Below are 18,120 nucleotides of genomic sequence, written 5' to 3' on the forward strand. Positions count from 1 at the left end.
TAAAAATTTGCTGATGTTGTCTTCTCAAATGCTTGTGGTATAGAATTTTAAAAGTAGACATTGTGCAAGTGTAATACTGGGTTACTATGTAGCATTATTATTATTATTGTCTAGAAAAATACCTTCAGTGAATCATGGCATGTACTGAGATTGGGTGTGTTGACATGAAGTATACTTGTTTTGAAGGAAAATATACTCTCATCAGAAAGGGTAGAATGAGGGGCCTGGGCAGATGGAACAACAGTTGAGGCACTTACCTGTAAAGCTTAATGACCCAGTTTTGATTCCCCAGTACTCACATAAAGCTAGATACACAAAGTGGTGCATGCATCTAGAGTTCATTTGTATTGGCTGGAGGCCCTGGCATGCCCCATTTTTCTGTCTGTATGTCTTTCTCTCTCTCTCTGTCCATCTGTTTCCCTCTGCTTGCAAATAAATTAACAAATGAATAAATAAAAAGAAAATGTAGAGTAAGGATTAGAAAGAACAGGTTAGGGCTGGAGAGATGGCTGATTGGTTAAGGTGCTTGCCTAGAAAGCCAAAGGACCCAGGTTCAATTCCCCAGGACCCTCATAAGCCAGATGCACAAGGTGGCGCATGCATTAGGAGTTCGTTTGCAGCAGCTGGAGGCCCTGGGGCACCGATTCTCTCTGTCTCTGTCTCTCTCTCTTTGTCTTTCTCTCTCTCCAATAAATAAAAATAAAATAAAATACTTTTTAAATTATTGATTATTCTTATACTTTATATTAAGGTAAGTGAAGAAATCAATCTCTCAAAAGCAAAAGCCTGAGGTAAATTGAATGCCAGAACAGGACTTTTGGATATGATTGATAAAACAAGACTTAATATTAAAGCAGTGAGAACAATACTCCCTGAGAACAAAGTGATCCATAAAACAGACTTTTCCAACCCAAAATGTCTTATACAGTGAGGCAAGTGTCAGTTTGTGTGGTAAGTACACATTCCATACAGGACTGTATTTCCTTCCAGGGGAATTTCAGGGACTTTAGTCTGTTTTTAATTTGAGTTGTCTTGTTAGGCATACTTTACATCTTGGAAATGCATGTGGGTTAATAGCATTCATCCTTAAGTTAGCCATTCGCAATCTAAGTATTTCTGTTCTATGAGGATGCAGCAGAAGACATTCCACCTTGTATCCTGCGAGGCTCTGAGATAAGCCCCGTGCCTGACTTCTCTCATTTTGTCTTCACAATCATGGCGTGCCTGAAAATAATTTTCGAGGACAGCCCTGTGAAGGGGCTCGCTGGTAATAACTTGCCTGAGTTTTTGAAGAGGTACCTAACAGAGTACCAGAGATAAGACCAAATAATAACAAGTTTTAGGAAGATGGAGAAAGTGAATTCTCCTTAGTTATGTCCTTAGGGAGTATAGCATTTATTTTGTTTCCTTTAGTGCTTTTTGAAAAGGTATCTATCTCTTTCTAAAATTACTCCTTATTTTTGCCTCTGGACTTGCTATTAAAAAAAAAAAAAAAAAAAGGAATGGAGGGCTGGAGAGATGGCTCAGCAGTTAAGGTGCTTGCCTGCCAAGCCTGGTGACCTGGGTTTCACTCCAAGGACCCACATCAACCCAAATTCCCAAAGTGACACATGTGTCTGGAGTTCATTTGCAGTGGCTAGAGGACCAGGCACACCCTTATTTTATCTCTGTCTCTCTCTGCTTGCAAATAAGAAAATAAAATAAAATAAAATAAATATTTTTTAAAGAATGGAGGTCACAGTGTGGGTAATTTAAGGCTGTATGCCCAGATCCCAGTAACCAAAATTTAAGTGATCCTGATTTCTCTAAAATGCTAGCTCTGACAATGACATATAAAATATCTTGCTGTTCTTGTCAGCACAATTTCATGGAACTAAATCACTTAGCCACAGACAAATCGGCTTCACCTAGAAGAATGTGAACATCTGTGTTTGTCCTAAATGATGTAAGTGTCTAATAGCCAATCAGAAGGAAGAATGATGTAGCTCCTCTTGGGTGTGTGTTATAAGATCCACTGTAACTGCTGTGAACTGGGGTTCTTACCAAGTTGAGTTGAAGATTGCTTTATGAACTATTCTGTGTATAATAAACGTTTAGGAGTCTTCTAATTTGATCTTTTGCTTTGTTTTTAACATTTTCTACCCGTGTCTTATCTTTTACTTTTCTCCCAAATACTTGAAAGTGTCTATCATTCTATATAGTTTACTGATCTGTACCATTTATTTTTCTTTTCCCCTTGGTTAGTGGCATCTTATTAAGGCAGGCATTCTATTCCGCTACCATTATATCCAGCATCACACAGGTATTCAGTCAATGATTGTTGGATGGATCAATAAATCAATGATTTGATCTTAGGTATTAGTTTTAACTTGGGTCTTTATAAAACATTGTCAAGATAGTATATTACATTTCCAAACTGCAATCCTTGTGAGAGGCTATCATATATCGTAGGAGGAACATCTACAGCTGAGGTTCCAAGCTGGTCACCAGTAGCTATACTTCTCATGACCCATCTGTGGAGCTTTCGAACTCTGCATTTTAGGCAAAAGTTTCAAAGTCAATAGATCCCCCTTAGCTGTATCCTGGTGTATTCCTGGTGCCTAGTTACCTGCTTGCTGGCACTTAAAGAAGCTCAGAGAATGCAAAGGTTGAGCTGGGGGATGAGGGGTCTAACATAGCCAGAGGTCTTTGATAGCACAGAGCAATTATGCTTTATTTGATTGCCCCAGAAAGCTAAGCTCAAGGGGTAATGAAAGGACAACTAGTGTATTTGCATTACATATATAGGGGCGTTTCATACAGTGACTCGGCAAGGTTTCCATGTCTCAGCTGCGTCATCCAGTGAATTCTAAATGCAATGAAGCAAAGCAGGCTGTGAGTGGGGAATTCCCCTCCAGAAGCCGTTAGAATATAAACGTCTTAGAAACAACCAACTTGGTCCATCTTGTTTACTGACAGACCTGGAATCTAAGTCACTGCCTGCTGCATGACAGGTATGCATGGGACACGTTCGGATTTCATGAGTAGAAATATTCCCACGTAGCGTGATGGTCTGCTTACCAGCCTAGAGAGAAATTTTATTAGCTACAGAGGCAAAAAGTTGCGGAATAAAAGGAATATCAAACTAGATGTTATCTAAAGTAATTTTCAACCTTCAAAGGAATCTGCCGGGTGACATAAAGTGAAAGTGTTTATGTTATATCCATTTATAAGCAAAGTAAAAAAGCAAAACAAAAAAAAAAAAGTCATGACTAAGAGGTAACATTTTGCCAATTCTTTTTTTTTAAATTTAATTTATTAGTTTTCTTTTCAGTAAGTACAGTTTGGTACCATTACTTAGGCTCATCTGTGATCTACCCCCTCCCATTAGACCCTCCTTGTTAATGAAAATGGGTCGTGCATTGTGGAGTTAGCCCCCAGTTATTGGTATGATAAATGTCTCTGCAAATCATGACCCAACATGTAACTCTGACATTCTTTCCGCCCCCTCTTCCGCAAGATTTCCCTGAGCCATGTTGGGTTAATATAGTTAAGGACATTGTTTGCTGTATTTAAAACTGAAAATAAGACAACTGGTTTTATTTTACGTATAGTTATTTTTCCTATATTTGTACTGAGACCTATAGCTTTTCAATTTTCCAGCTATTTTGTGCCAGCTGAGAAATTGTTAACCATTACTGTGCAATGAAAAAAAAAAAAGTCATTTATGCCCTGGTATTTGGAATGTAACGTACACAGTTCTTGTTGCCTTGAGGTGTGGAGTGATTTGTTGTTCTGTCCTTCAAGACACCCATGGTAACAAATCAAACCATTGGAAGCTTATTTCAATTTCACTGTTTAGGGTAGGAACTGGCAAGAAACATGTTGAAAAAAAAATTATCATCTAAATCATCTTGAAAATTATATTTAGAGGCTGTTGCAGTCAGCCCCACGCTGCTGGGGAGAACTTCCAAACCAGACACAGTGTATGGGAAGAAGGGATTTATTTGAAGTTTACTGATCCAGGGGACGCTCCATTGATGGCGGGAGTCGCTGGGTCCCTTTTTACAGAGCCAGGCAGAGAGACGCAACCACACAGCCAGCATCACAAACAAGCACAAAGGCCTGTGGCAAAACAGAAGGGAACCCAGGCAGCGCTCAGGCACTCTGCATACATTTAGGCTGGATATTAGATCTGCTCCCAAAACACACATTTGGGCTGGATCCCAGAATGCACCCCCAGTGACACCTTTTCCAGCCAGGTGGCTGGAAATCCAAGTTACAAGCCTTAATAAAATTCCTGAGTCTGTTGGGGGACATACATTCAGACTACTCCAGAGGCCAATATGTGGCAAAGGAACATAGCTGTTTTATGAACTACTTTAAAATATATATATATATATATATATATATATATATATATATGTATATGTATATGTATTTTTTTATTATGACACTGTAGCACTTTTAGTATTCTCAAAATGAAGAATAAGAAAATGTTCTATAACCTTAAAGCAAAGAAAATTCTAGAGACCTGAGTTTGAGGGCCAGGAATAAATGTATTTGGGATGGACTGGTGAGGAGTGTATACTAACTATGAAAAGCGATTGCATATTAAATTCTGGGAACCTTTCAGCTTATTAAAAGTAGGCATGGCAATTTATTTTGTTTTTGCTAAGTATCCCATATAAGTGATAGCATTTTCTTATGAGTACTCAGTTTCAAGATAAATAAGGCTTAATTATGACAAGGTTAGTGACAACTTATTGTTGGGATTAGACCTATGAATCATATTATAGCGCATGTGCGCGCACACACACACACACACACACACACTCAACAATGAAGAGATTCCTGTCCTGGGATGGTGTCCAATAGGCTTAGAATCCTGTGATCATTGATGACGATGATGATAATGGTAATACCTTGTGTCTGTGCGGCTTCTGTCTCTGAGGCATGCTTAGCGATTTATGGGTTTCTTTTAATTAGTTTTCAAAGGTTCTTTGTAAGGAACCACGAACATAAAGCTTTCACTCTGGAGAAGGTCCTAGGTAAAAGAGTAATAAAACGTTATTTCATGTAGGTGACCTCTGCTTTTCATAGCCCCCCCCCCTTGCATAACACCTATCTCTTCTTGACTAAGGAGAAAAGTTTTATAGATTTTCCTATGTATACAAGTATGGAGCATAGCATAGTAGATTCTGAGGACTTATCATCTTCCTTTAACAGTTTTCATTATACACCTAATTTTCCCCCACCTATTCTTCCCTCTACTAGAACTTAAGTAAAGTCAACGTACACTATTCCTCCTAATGTATTTCAGTATATGTCTAATAATAGGTTTTTAATTACCTTAATAATCTATAATGCTGGTAACCTTTTCAATAAACTCCTTAATTTTTTTTTTAGTGGCAACTGTCTCCGAATTCTAAGACAGTCTTAAATCTTTGATTGAAACAAAGAGCAGATTAAAATTTGGTCTTCTCATTCTCTTTAAGGCTATTCATTTCCCTTCCTGTTCTCTCTTTAAAATCTTTGTTTAAAGCATCTGGCTCGTGTATCCTACAAAATGTCTCCCTGATGAGATTTTACTGATTGGCTCCCTGTGATTCCGTTCAACAAGGACGAATGTCTTTGCATTTCCAATAATCAGTAGTCAACTTAAAAGCGTGGATAATCTTTCATGTTTCATTATGTTTTTTTTTCAAGTATAAGTATATGTTGCTGTGTTCTGCCTTTACTGAGATATAACTGACAAACAAAATTTTATACATACATGCATATTTACATTGCACAACATGGCAATTTGGCAAATACATTTGCGCTGCATAAAGATCATTTTGGTACCTTTTCTGTGCATGTCTATGGGGAGAGGGTAAAGATATTTGACACCTCTCTTAGAAAACTTCAAGTAAAGCATCAACAACTATAGTCGCCATGCTGGACACAAGCTCTCTAGGACTCGTTCATCTTGCAGCAAACACATAAAGTGCCCTTCGACCATAATTATCAGATTTCTTCCACACCACAGACCCTGGGCACCACCATTCTGTCTTCTGCTTCTCCAAGTTCCGTTGTTTAGCTTCCCACATATAACACGCTCATTCAGTTTGCCTGCTTTTAACTTTATTGCCTGTAATTCTGGAGTATCTGTAATTGATCAATGACTTGACCAAGATCAAGGAACCTCTTTTTTTTTCCATTTTTTTTTCCTTTAGGAGTTTTATAGCCTTACCTACTTAATCTTTTTTGAATTGATTGTTTTAAAATATTTGTATTTATTTAATTTTTTTTTTAATTTGAGAGCGATAGACACAGAGAGAAAGACAGATAGAGGGAGAGAGAGAGAATGGGCGCGCCAGGGCTTCCAGCCTCTGCAAACGAACTCCAGACGCGTGCGCCCCCTTGTGCATCTGGCTAACGTGGGACCTGGGGAACCGAGCCTCGAACCGGGGTCCTTAGGCTTTACAGGCAAGCGCTTAACCACTAAGCCATCTCTCCAGCCCTATTTGTATTTATTTATATGAGAGAAAGAGAAAGAGAGAGAGCTCCAGACTCTCCTGTCACTGCAAATGGACTCCAGACACTCTCACCACTTTGTGTCTCTGGCTTTTGATGGGTACTCAGGAATTGAACCCAGGCCCTGGAGCCTTACAAGCAAATGCCTTTAACCACTAAGCCATCTCCCCAAATACAATATAGTAGTGGTAAATAAGAGATGGGAACTATTCCAGTTACTCTCTCTTTCTTGTTGCTGGGCAAACACCCAACCAGAAGCAGCCTGTTGAAGGAAAGGGTTTATTTTAGGTTTACAGAACCCAGGAGAAGCTCCATCAATAGTGGGAGGAGCTGGTTTACTTCCATAGATCCTTAGCAGGGAGAAACAACTGCAGCTAATAGTAAGCACCAGCAGCCAGCAAGTGGTATCAGCCAGAGCTCTGGCTCTCTGAACACACCTCAGGGCAGGATTGAAGATATGTCCCCAGTGATGCATCCTCCAGGAGGATGCTGGAGACGCAGGTTGCAAGCTTAACCAAAAAATCCTTCAGGTCACGGTGGGCATACATTCACATTAAAACTATCAAACTATCACAGGAGCCATCCTGCGTTGCTATTGTCCCGGTTATAACAAGAACAAACATTTGGCTGCACCATTAGCTACAATGTTGAGCATGAATTTAAAATGAATATTCTTTTGGCCCGTAAGTTGTTTGTAATGAAAGGCTTACCCAAGCAATAGAGCTAGAGCAAGCGCATCATTTCTGGCTCCTTCCAGAAGCAGAGGGAATTTCACATTTATTTGTTTCTCTTTTTCTTACCAACAAGCTATCTTCAGCAGTTTATTCTAGGTTTAGAGATCTAGCTTTTTTTAAGTCTAAATATTTGCCTTCCTAAATGATTTCAGTTTTTACTTCACATTTGCAATCATGCTTTAGTAATATTTGGATAAAACCTGAAAATGCACACGATACATTCTTTATATTCCTGTTAAGATCAGCTTTGATACCTCATCCCTTAAGTGAGGGATTTTTTTTTTCCCAAAACACACAGAGAATAAGATGTCTCAGCTTTAACCCAATTTTCTAGGAAGACATGACTTTTATAGGTCAAAAGGAGAAGAAAAAAAAACAGAACAAGAAATGTTGGCTTCTTTTTGACAATGGCGATTCTATTATTACATGCCATTGTATAGTAAATAATTGGTAGAACTTGTGTCTTGATGCTTTTCTTTCTTCTACTAACAAAATAAAATCAACCTCATTCTTCAAGGTCATCCAGGAAAAAACACAATGCTATTCTATTTACAGAAGGTTAATTGAATCCTAAGATTTCATATAGACTTTGTTATAGCTGGAAATATTACTGAGTGAGAAATTTTCTTTTCTTTTAGGAACTTCTAAGTTTGCATGAGTTGTAGGAAATGAATTTAGAAAATGACAGTGTTTTCTGTCTCTTCTAATCAGAATGAAATCATAGCCTATATTTGGATTGAGCCCTGTGGATGTTTAAGAACTTCTGCTCTGTGTTGTTAACCTGAGATGCAGATTTTCATTTTTCACATAGAATTCATTTAACAGGAGTGTTTTTTTTTCTGTATTAATATACAAATAAAGATTTTAAAATGTCATATACTAATTCATCACAATGTCCTTTTCAATAAGAGAAGCCTTCAGAGAGAAAGAGAGAGATGAGTATGTTGATTTTTGTATCCAGCTATTTTACTGAAAATTTTTATAAGATTAATAAGCTTTTTGTTATAGGAGTCCATGTGATAGTTTTAGTATAGTTTAATGTCTTTTGCAAATCAAAGTGAAAGGCATGGGTGCCCATATCTCATGCCAGATTTTAGTGTAAATGACCTATTTTTCCTTGCTTCATATGATGCTGACTATAGATTTGTCACATATAGTCTTTATTATTTGATGTGGGTTCAGTCTATCCTTACCTTTTTCAGGGCTTTTAATTATGAAGTGGTGTTGGCCTTTGTCAATTGAATTTTCTGCATCTGTCAACATGGTCATTCAATTTTTGTCTTTAAGTCTTATTGATACAGTGTATTGTGTTTACTGATTTGCATCTACTGAGTTAACCTAGCATCCTTGGGAAAAAACCAACTTGGGTGTCATGTATGACCTTCTTAATGTGCTCTCCAATTTAATTTGCAAGTCTTTGTTTTATGAGAGAGAGAGAGAGAGAGAGAGAGAGAAAGAGAGAGAGAGAGAAAGAGAGACAGACAGACAGATAGACAGAATGGGAACACTAGGGCCTTTAGCCACTGTAAAAGAACTTGAGACGTATGCACCCCCTTGGGCATATGGTTTATATATGGGTCCTTGGGGAATCAAACCTGGGTCCTTTGACTTTACAGGGAACTGCTTTAACCACTAAGCAATCTCTCCAGCCCTAATTTGCAAGTCTTTGGTTGATGATTTTAGCATTTGGGTTCATCAGGGAGACTGGTCTATAGTTTTCTTTTCAAAAACTTGTGTCATCATCAATGTAGTCTTCACAGATGGAGTTTGGTAGTATTTCTTCCCTTTATATTTAGTGGGTCACTTCCAAGATGGTAGTAGATGTTGTTTGAAAGCTTGGTAGAATTAGTTGAGAACTAAATCCATCTGGGTGTGGTCTTTTCCTTGTGGGAACATTTTATTGGCAATATCCATACGTGTACATAATGTATTTTGACATGGGGAGACCCTTACTGCTAATTGTCAAATTTGAAAAGAAATTGTGTGCTTAAGCTTCTCTCATAACTTACCATTACAGAAGATGGCATCACTAGTGTTTCTGGCATCTAATCTTATTATCGAACTTCTTGATTTTTCACAATTAAAAAAAAAAAACCTGGAGACAATATGTCTCTTTGATTCATTCACTCCTCCAACAAGGTTTAGTTAACATGTTTTGGGGTCCTGGCACTTACTAAGTTCTACAAACTTAGTACAAAATTGTCTCAGTCTGTTCTTCTACTGCCAGATCCGTCCACATTTCCAGACTAAAAGAAACCAACCATTAACCAAATCATCATACTGTGATTGACAGCCTAAAGCCTGACTTAAGGTCATAAATAAAAAGGCGTAACATATTTGTATTAATTTTCTTGGATAACATTTTCAAATGTATGGATGGTTGAGAGTACCTTGGATAAAGCCTGGGTTTATGAAGGGGAAAAGAGGGCTGGAGGTATGGCTTAGAGATTAAGACATTTCCCTGCAAAGCCAAAGGACCCAGGTTCAATTCCCCAGGACCCACGTTAGCCAGATGCACAAGGTGGTGCACGTGTCTGGAGTTCGTTTGCAGTGGCTGGAGGCCCTGGTGTGCCCATTCTCTCCCTCCCTCTCTCTCTGTTTCTCTCTCTCCCCCTCCCTCTTTCTCTCTGTCAAATAAATAACTAAAAATAAAATATTTGAAAGAGGGAATAGAGGAAGCAACAGAGAAACTATACCATAATAATAATAATAACAATTATTGTTATTGAAGAATTAGATTAAAATGTTCCATTTTTATAGGGTAATTATTTATCTCAATCTTCCAAGATGGTTTAACTGTCTTTTTTCACTAATGGCACATCTGGCTATCAAAATCATCTGTCCGACCTGCATGCTTCCAAAGAACCCTAAGTCTTTTCTTCCAGCTTTTATCAAACACCGATGATTATCTCCTTGCCTTTCTCCCCAAATGGACTTCACACACTTATAAGGACAGCAGTGCATAGTTTGAGTCTGCGTCACAGCACTCACAAGTTACTGAACTTGGTGTTCACTAACAGTTTATTTAAGACATGAATCAGGTGTCATAACTAAGACAGGTTGACTTTAAAGGATGCTGCTGCGCTTGTACATAAAAAATAGCATTCCCTGGAATTAGAAGCCCTCAAGTTTTAGAAACTTACTCCCACAGGTGATTGTCTGTGGCCAGTGTAATGTAAATTAAATATTGCTGAGCACCCGTTCGCTTTCCTGCAAAGGGTAACTAAGGAGCCACGGCTGCTTTCGTTGAAGATGGCATACAAAGTTACTGCAAAAGGAAGAAACAGAGGCCGTTGTGCCCAAAGGTCTTGTGCCGTTTGTGAAAGTATTACACATCTCTGTTACCAACCCTTGGCACCTAATATAAATCTCTTTGACATGGCTATGCCTATGTACCTACAAGGAAGCCTGGGAGCGTTGTCTAGCTGTATGCTGAGAAAGAAACACTGCCCCCCAACCCCTGCACAAACACACACCACCAATATACATCCATATTGGTTTTCCTTGCTGTGATAAAGTGCCTCAGAAAACAACTTAGGAGGAAGGGTTTGTTTTGGTTCTCAATTTGACAAGTTGCAGACCACGAGCAGCTTCCTCCATTGCTTTAAGTGAGGCAGGGTACCGCGGGGAGTGGGTAGTGTGTGGCCGAGAAGATTGGCCACCACCCAGCAACCAGAAAGCAGTCAGCGACAGGAAGGGGCTGGGGACAACATGGTCTCCCGAGGCTTGCTCTCAGTGACCTACTTCTTTCATTCAGGCCTCCTGACCTAATCACTCGTTCCCTATGAGCTTATCCATGAATTCAGAAACAATCACCGCAGCATTGTCACCAGCTGAGGAGCAGGAGATGAGTTTTATTTGAGAGGAGGGAGCGACATCCTACCAAAACCACAATATTTTCAGGGGATTTTTCTATATAAAATTTAATTTGTTATAAACCCGTGAGAAACAAGTACTGAACACTGAGATTATCAGCAGCCCCCAAATGGCATTTAACACAATTACATGTATCTCTCTGTCTGATAAAAATCAAATGGTTTGCTCCCTCCTTTGAAAGAAGAATGAAAAAATAAATGAGATAGCTTTCATAAAACCAGAAGAAATCATAAGGAAAGTACTAATGAATGTCAACTAACCTTTGTAATGAGCAATTATTATGTAATTGCTTTAGATTATATTTAAAAAACATGTTTATTCTCACAGCAAAAAAACATAACATTAAAGTTACTTGTCTCAAATGATTCCTTGTATGTTCATTAATTATCATGGAGAATATAATTGTATTATGAACTACAAGGTTCACATTAAATTCATTCCAATAGTTCAGTGTTGTTTTTTTTTTTTTGATAGTGTACGTCTCAAAGTTGAATAGTGGGTATTTTTAAGCAATACAAGTGTTATTTCATTTTATGACTGTGATTTTCATTGTGCTTTTTAATTCAAAAGTAATACATTTTTATTATATAAACTATAGAAACTGGTAATTAAGAAAGATAGGAAAACAAAATTACCACCACTGTCAGCACCCAGAGAGAGCTACTTTAGAGAATTATGATACCTCCTTCCAGAATATTCTATGAGTATAATGTATTTTGATTTTAGTGCTAGTGTCTATTTTGATTTTGGTGCTAGTGCCATATAAAGGTGAAATCAGGGCTGGAGGGATGGCTTAGCGGTTAAGGCGTTTGCCTGCAAAGCCAAAGGACCCAGGTTCGATTCCCCAGGACCCACGTTAGCCAGATGCACAAGGGGGCACACACATATGGAGTTCATTTGCAGTGGCTAGTGGCCCTGGCATGCCCATTCTCTCTCTCTCTCTCTTTCTCCCTCTTTCTCGGTCAAATAAATAAAATAAAATATTAAAAATAAAAATGAAATTACTCGAAAACAATGTCTTTCCATTCAGCACTGTGTCATAATCACATAATCGCAATTCTTCTGCATTATTTTAACCATCTCCTGGTGTTTTATCATCATAAATGTATCAAAATATATTAAGCCAACCCTTCAATGAAGCAATAGGTTACAGCCAGGCATTCGTTATTATAAATGAGCAGTAATGAAATGGTTTATAGCTGAGTCTATGCCAAATAAACTTATTAGACTATGTCTGAATATTAACCACCAAGTGTCAAAACTTAATACATGTAAGAATTTTGAATGTTTTTTGGGGGGTTGGGACTCAGAAGTTCTAATCTCCACAATGATAATTAGGGAGTGCTGGATGAGGATTTGGGGTGAGGATTTTAGCTAGCTTCTCCTTTGACCCTCATACAGGGCGTACATTGTAAGACATAATGCCTTCAAAGCATGAGAAATACTAATTTTTTAATTTATTGAAAAATATCAATTTTGACATTAATATACATATGGCTATAGTGATTAGATTTATATTTCTTTCTCAAAAAAGGGGCATTTAAACCTCCTGCCTTCAAACTGATAAAACTTATTTAAAAAACTTATAAATCTATTTATTTTTAAGATATAATTAATGCACATAGGTCTGTCACATGAAAAGGATCTTTTTAAATTTTATTTTTATTTATTTGAGAGAGAGAGAGAGAGAGAGAGAGAGAGAGAGAAAGCGAGGGAGAATGGGTGCTCCAGGGTCTCCAGCCACTGCAAACAAACTCCAGATACATGCACCACCTTGTGCATCTGGTTTACATGGGTCTTGGGGAATCGAACCAAGGTCATTTGGCTTTGCAGGCAAGCACCTTAGCCGCAAAGCCATCTCTCCAGCCCCATTAGGCTCTTTCGTATAGGCTGTTCCTAAGTGGGAAATGTTTAGGTGTAGGTTTCTGGTGTTTCATTATTTTTATTATTAGGATGGAAATATTTGGAGGCCATTTGGGTTGACATAATGACAGTATACGAACATAAATTGTGGAGTATATTTTGTAGAAATCATTTTCTCAAAGGAAAGTAGTTGCCCCTTGAGGCAGTTTCATTGAAAAGATGATTTTGCAAGCATTCTCATCCCCCAAAGCAGCCTGCGTTTTACAAAGGTTTTTGGAAACCACATGGCCCACACCCAGATGGCACAGCCAAGCACTTTAATACAAAGATATTAACTTCATCCAGCTCCATTCATTGGGCACAAAGCTGTACTTGACTCATCCATTGTTCTTCCTCCCGTGCTCTTTCTGAGCAGAGGAATCCACACATGTCATTTATTAACTTCCTTACGACCTACAAGCAGTTTCAGAGTGTGGGTTACGTTTGGAACACTGTCCTTACGTGAACTACATCAGTACCCAGCGTCTCAGTCCCCATAATGTAAAAATCCCAGAATATCATCTGTGGGTGTGTTTTCTCTTTGTACTTTCTATTCTCCATCTCGCTGACCACGGGTTGTTGCAAAATCAGAGTATTTCAGACCCAAAAGTGGCCTTAGGGTTTACTTTGAAAGTGCACTTGGTTTTATACCTAAGAAAACATGCACCGTGGAACTTAAAATTTCTATCTCCTGATTTAATCACAGGCTACAATTGATTTCAAATGCTTATGTAGAGCTTTTCTGGGCTCAGGTTAATTTTTCTTTTTCTTTCTTTTTTTTTTTTTTTGATGTGTGTGTTTGTGTGTGTGTGTGTGTGTGTGTGTGTGTTTGGGGGGGGTGTAGGTGTGAGTTTATGCTAGGGAGGGCGAAGGTACCCGTGTCATGTGCACATGCGGGGGTCAGGAGATAACTCTTAGCCAGTCCCCACCTTCCAACCCCCTTCGAGGTGGGGTTCTTCATTATCCACTGCTCCAGTTCCCAGGCTCGCTGGCTGATGAGCTTCCAGGAAATGCCATCTCTACCTCTCACCTTGCCATAGGCAGACTGGGACCCCAGAAGCCCACCACATGGGGTTTGGGTTTTGGGGACCCACACTCACGTACTCACACTTGTGTGGTAAGCTCTTTATCCATTCAGCCATCTCCACAGACCTAGTTAAGTTACTTTTCCTTAAATGAATGTGTGAGCCTTATTAAGTTGTAGTAAATTAGCGTACGTTCTATACACTTTTCTACTAGAACAAAACCCTACCAGGGATGTTGTTTGTTAAGATAGTGTTAGATAATGAATAGCAGTCCTGTCTTTAATGAAAAGAGCCTTGGATTTGGATCCTAACTTGTGGTCTGATCAGCCATCCTGGTTTTCTTGGGAGTTTGATATGTTCTTGTGTATGGAACCTTAAATGATGATATCAAAATGTCCCTGGCAGACCAAGTTACATTTTTTTTTACGACCTGACATGTGGTTGTGTGGCTAGTGCCTGGTATTTTATAGATCTCCATTTCTTTTTTTTTAATACCTATTCATTCATTTATTTATTTTCAAGTAGAGAGAGAGAATGGGCATGCCAGGGCAGTGCCCCTGCTAATGAACTCCGATGCACATGCCACTTTGTGCATCCAGTTTTACGTGGGTACTAAAGATTTGAACCCGGTTGCTAGGCTTTGCTGGCAAGTTCCTTTAACTACTGAATCTCTCCCCAGCCCAAATCTCTATTTCTTTATGTGTAAAGTGAAAAAAATAGAAGGAGCTATTTTATGTGATTTTCTTTCTTTCTTTCTTTTTTCTTTATTGGATTTTTGAGGTAGGGTTTCACTCTAGCCCAGGCTGACCTGAAATTCACTGTGTACTCTCAGGCTGGCCTCAAACTCACAGCAATCCTCATACCTCTGCCTCCCAAGTGCTGGGATTAAAGACATGCACCACCACGCCCGCTTTTATATGATTTTAATACAAATTAAACATGGCATGTGTAAAACACAGTACCACAACAACTCAATAAATATTAGCAATTCTTATGTTCTCGAAAACGCAGAGTTTTCGGAATCTAGATCTTCACCTGTAGGAAGTCAAATAAATGAACTTTGTTTTAACTTTGAACGTTTCTTTATTTTTTGGATACCCTTCTATTATCCCATTTGTCAGCGAATTGACTGCAATTCAAAGCTGAACAGAGTCCATCGCTGCAAATGTATTCATATGTTTCAGGGTAAGATTCCAAGAAGAGACACACTTTCTGTTTAGAAACCAAAGAAAATGCGTATCAAAGGCAGCATGATGGTGCGGGCATAAAAAAGATGTTAGCCCAGATTCTAATAATAATAGCTACCATTCTGTTGAGTACAAACTCTACTCCAGATTTTCTTCACACAGTTTATGACTGGCTCAGACAGTGATTTTGAAAAGCAAATATTATCATCTAAATTTTCTATAAAAAATAGTCTCAAATTTTGTAGAAATAATCTGTTAAATGCACAGAGAGAATGTTTAATAAGGAATGCAACAATGATTTTTAAGTGGATCTTGGTACTCCCAAGTTCATATGATTACAACTTATAACCAAGAAGCTATTTCTTTTAAAGGTAGGGTCTCACTTTAGCCCAAGCTGACCTGGAACTCACTCTGTTGTCCCAAGCTGGCCTCAAACTCATGGCTATCCTCCTAACCTCTGCCTCCTGAGTGCTGGGACTAAAGACGTGCACCACCATGCCTAGTGAGCTAATTTTGATAAAAGTTTTTGCCCTCCTGGGTGTGTCTCTTCTCTTACAAAATTCAGGGAAAAAATGAATTTGTCTTTCATGATTATTTTCCCTCCTGCTGGGCAGTTGGCTATGAGAAACACACGTTTGGTCTCATTTAATTCTTGTGGGTCAATATTGGTCCTATTTCTATATTAAAAAAAAAACCCAAAAAACAAGCTTATCCCTCAGAAGGATTAGACAATGTACTAAGAACACCACAAGGATTCAAAGAAATAGCACTTTATTTATTTATTTATTTTATTTTGGTTTTTCGAGGTAGGGTCTCACTCTGGCTGAGGCTGACCTGGAATTCACTATGTAGTCTCAGGGTAGCCTCGAACTCATGGCAATCCTCCTACCTCTGCCTCCCTAGTGCTGGGATTAAAGGCGTGCGCCACCACGCCCGGCAGAAATAGCACTTAAAAAAAATCTTTATTCATTCATTTGAGGGAAAGATAAAGAGAGAGAATGGGTATGACAAGGCTTCCAACCACTGCAAATGAACTCCAGATGCATGTGCCTCCTTGTACACCTGGCTTATGTGGGTTTTGGGGAATCAAACCGAGGTCCTTTGGCTTTGCAGGCAAGTCCTTAACTGCTAAGCCTTCTCTCCAGCCCCACTATTTTTTTTTTTTTTTTTTTTGAGGTAGGATCTCACTCTAGCCCAGGCTGATCTGGAATTCACTATGTCATCTCCAGTTGGCCTTGAACTCACAGCAATCCGTCTACCTTTAAAATCATCACTTTTTAAAGCATATTATAACATTTGATAATTTTATGATGCTGAGTTGTACGGACATAATGATTATTACTAGAGCAGACTTTCCACCACTTACAAATTGACATGAAATAGTGTGTTTTCTCAACTAGAATCAAAGCAATACATCTCCTCCTTTACACTAGACTTGATTCCCTTGCATGAGGTCATGCAGGTCACATTTACAAAAACTATGTGTGGTTGCCATTCTACTAGACACTTGAGACTTCCTTCACATGCCTTTTAAAGGTTCTCACAGAGTCTTCTTATAACGGATGGCAGAGAACATGAGAACATGTATGCCAGTTTTACTCATAAGAATGAAATAGGGCTGGAGAGATGGCTTAGCGGTTAAGCGCTCGCCTGTGAAACCTAAGGACCCCGGTTCGAGGCTCGGTTCCCCAGGTCCCACGTTAGCCAGATGCACAAGGGGGTGCACGCATCTGGAGTTCGTTTGCGGAGGCTGGAAGCCCTGGCGCGCCCATTCTCTCTCTCTCCCTCTATCTGTCTTTCTCTCTGTGTCTGTCACTCTCAAATAAATAAATAAATAAAAATATTAAAAATATATATATATACAGAAAGAATGAAATAAAAAGCAAGACTCATAAACTGACCATGATGGTGTCTGTAATCTCAACAGTCAGAGGTCAGGCAACAGGTAGAACAGGTAGAAGTTCAAGTTCATCCTCCAAAGACAGCAAGCTGGAGGCCAGCCTGGGCAGGGACAGCGGAATAACACAACCCTGCTCATGGGCTCCCACTGTCTTCACAAGCACCCGGGTGGGAGAACTCACATCTTGGCACATGCACGTCTCAACGTGTATTCTAAAATGAATTTTCTGCAGTTCATTTCATGAGACCGTAGATTTTGAATAATTCACACACAAAGTCCATGAATCCCAAAATTCCCAGGGATATCAGTCGTTATCACCAACCATGCATAAAAATACTGACGAAGCCGGGAAGAGGTAGGAGGATCGTCGCGAGTTCGAGGCCACCCTGAGACTCTGTAGTGAATTCCGGGTCAACCTGGGCTAGAGTGAGTCCCTACCTCGGAAAATCAAGAAAGAGAAATACTGATGAACTGGTACTACAAAATAAACCTTGATTTTGGTTATGCATTCTAATCTTTTCACTACATTTTGATCTGCTAAGGTTGGTCTCCATTTTCACTTAATTTTTTCCTTCCTCGGGAAGGTATGAAGCAGCTACATGGTGGCACATTCTGGAGCTCTGATGGTTTCCATGGCCTTTCTTGAACTCTCGCCCTAGGCTTCGGAGGAAACCTTGCACTGCAGCAATGTAGAGGAAGACCCTTTCCGAGCGATGGAGCCCTACCTTGTAAGGCGGCTGTCTTGCCGCAGCGTGCAGCTCCCTCCTCTTGCCTTCAGACAGTTGGAACAAACTGACCTGAAAAGTGAATCAGAGAATATTCCTCGGCCAACCAGCCTCCCCCTGAAGATTTTGCCTCTGATTGCTGTCACGTCTGCAGACTCCAGTGGGTGAGTGCCCTCGGGTGACATTTCTCCATTTCCTCTCTTCCATGGTGATTTTCATCGGCGGCCTTTGGCGGGGATTGGGCTTATTACGTGATTTGCATGGGAGGATGGT

At 39.3% G+C, this 18,120-nt stretch overlaps 1 protein-coding gene across 1 annotated transcript in view; it reads left to right on the forward strand.

Annotated features, from left to right (window-relative positions):
- Pde4d (phosphodiesterase 4D) overlaps positions 1-18,120 on the forward strand; it is a 1,345,132-nt gene that overhangs the window by 255,811 nt on the left and 1,071,201 nt on the right. Inside the window, exon 3 of the mRNA XM_045139033.1 lies at positions 17,782-18,011. Within this exon, the coding sequence (XP_044994968.1) occupies positions 17,782-18,011 (230 nt within the window). The remainder of the gene's footprint in view (positions 1-17,781; positions 18,012-18,120) is intronic.

The sequence above is a fragment of the Jaculus jaculus genome, chromosome 20 (genome assembly GCF_020740685.1).
Source record: "Jaculus jaculus isolate mJacJac1 chromosome 20, mJacJac1.mat.Y.cur, whole genome shotgun sequence".
In the NCBI taxonomy this organism is placed as follows: domain Eukaryota; kingdom Metazoa; phylum Chordata; class Mammalia; order Rodentia; family Dipodidae; genus Jaculus; species Jaculus jaculus.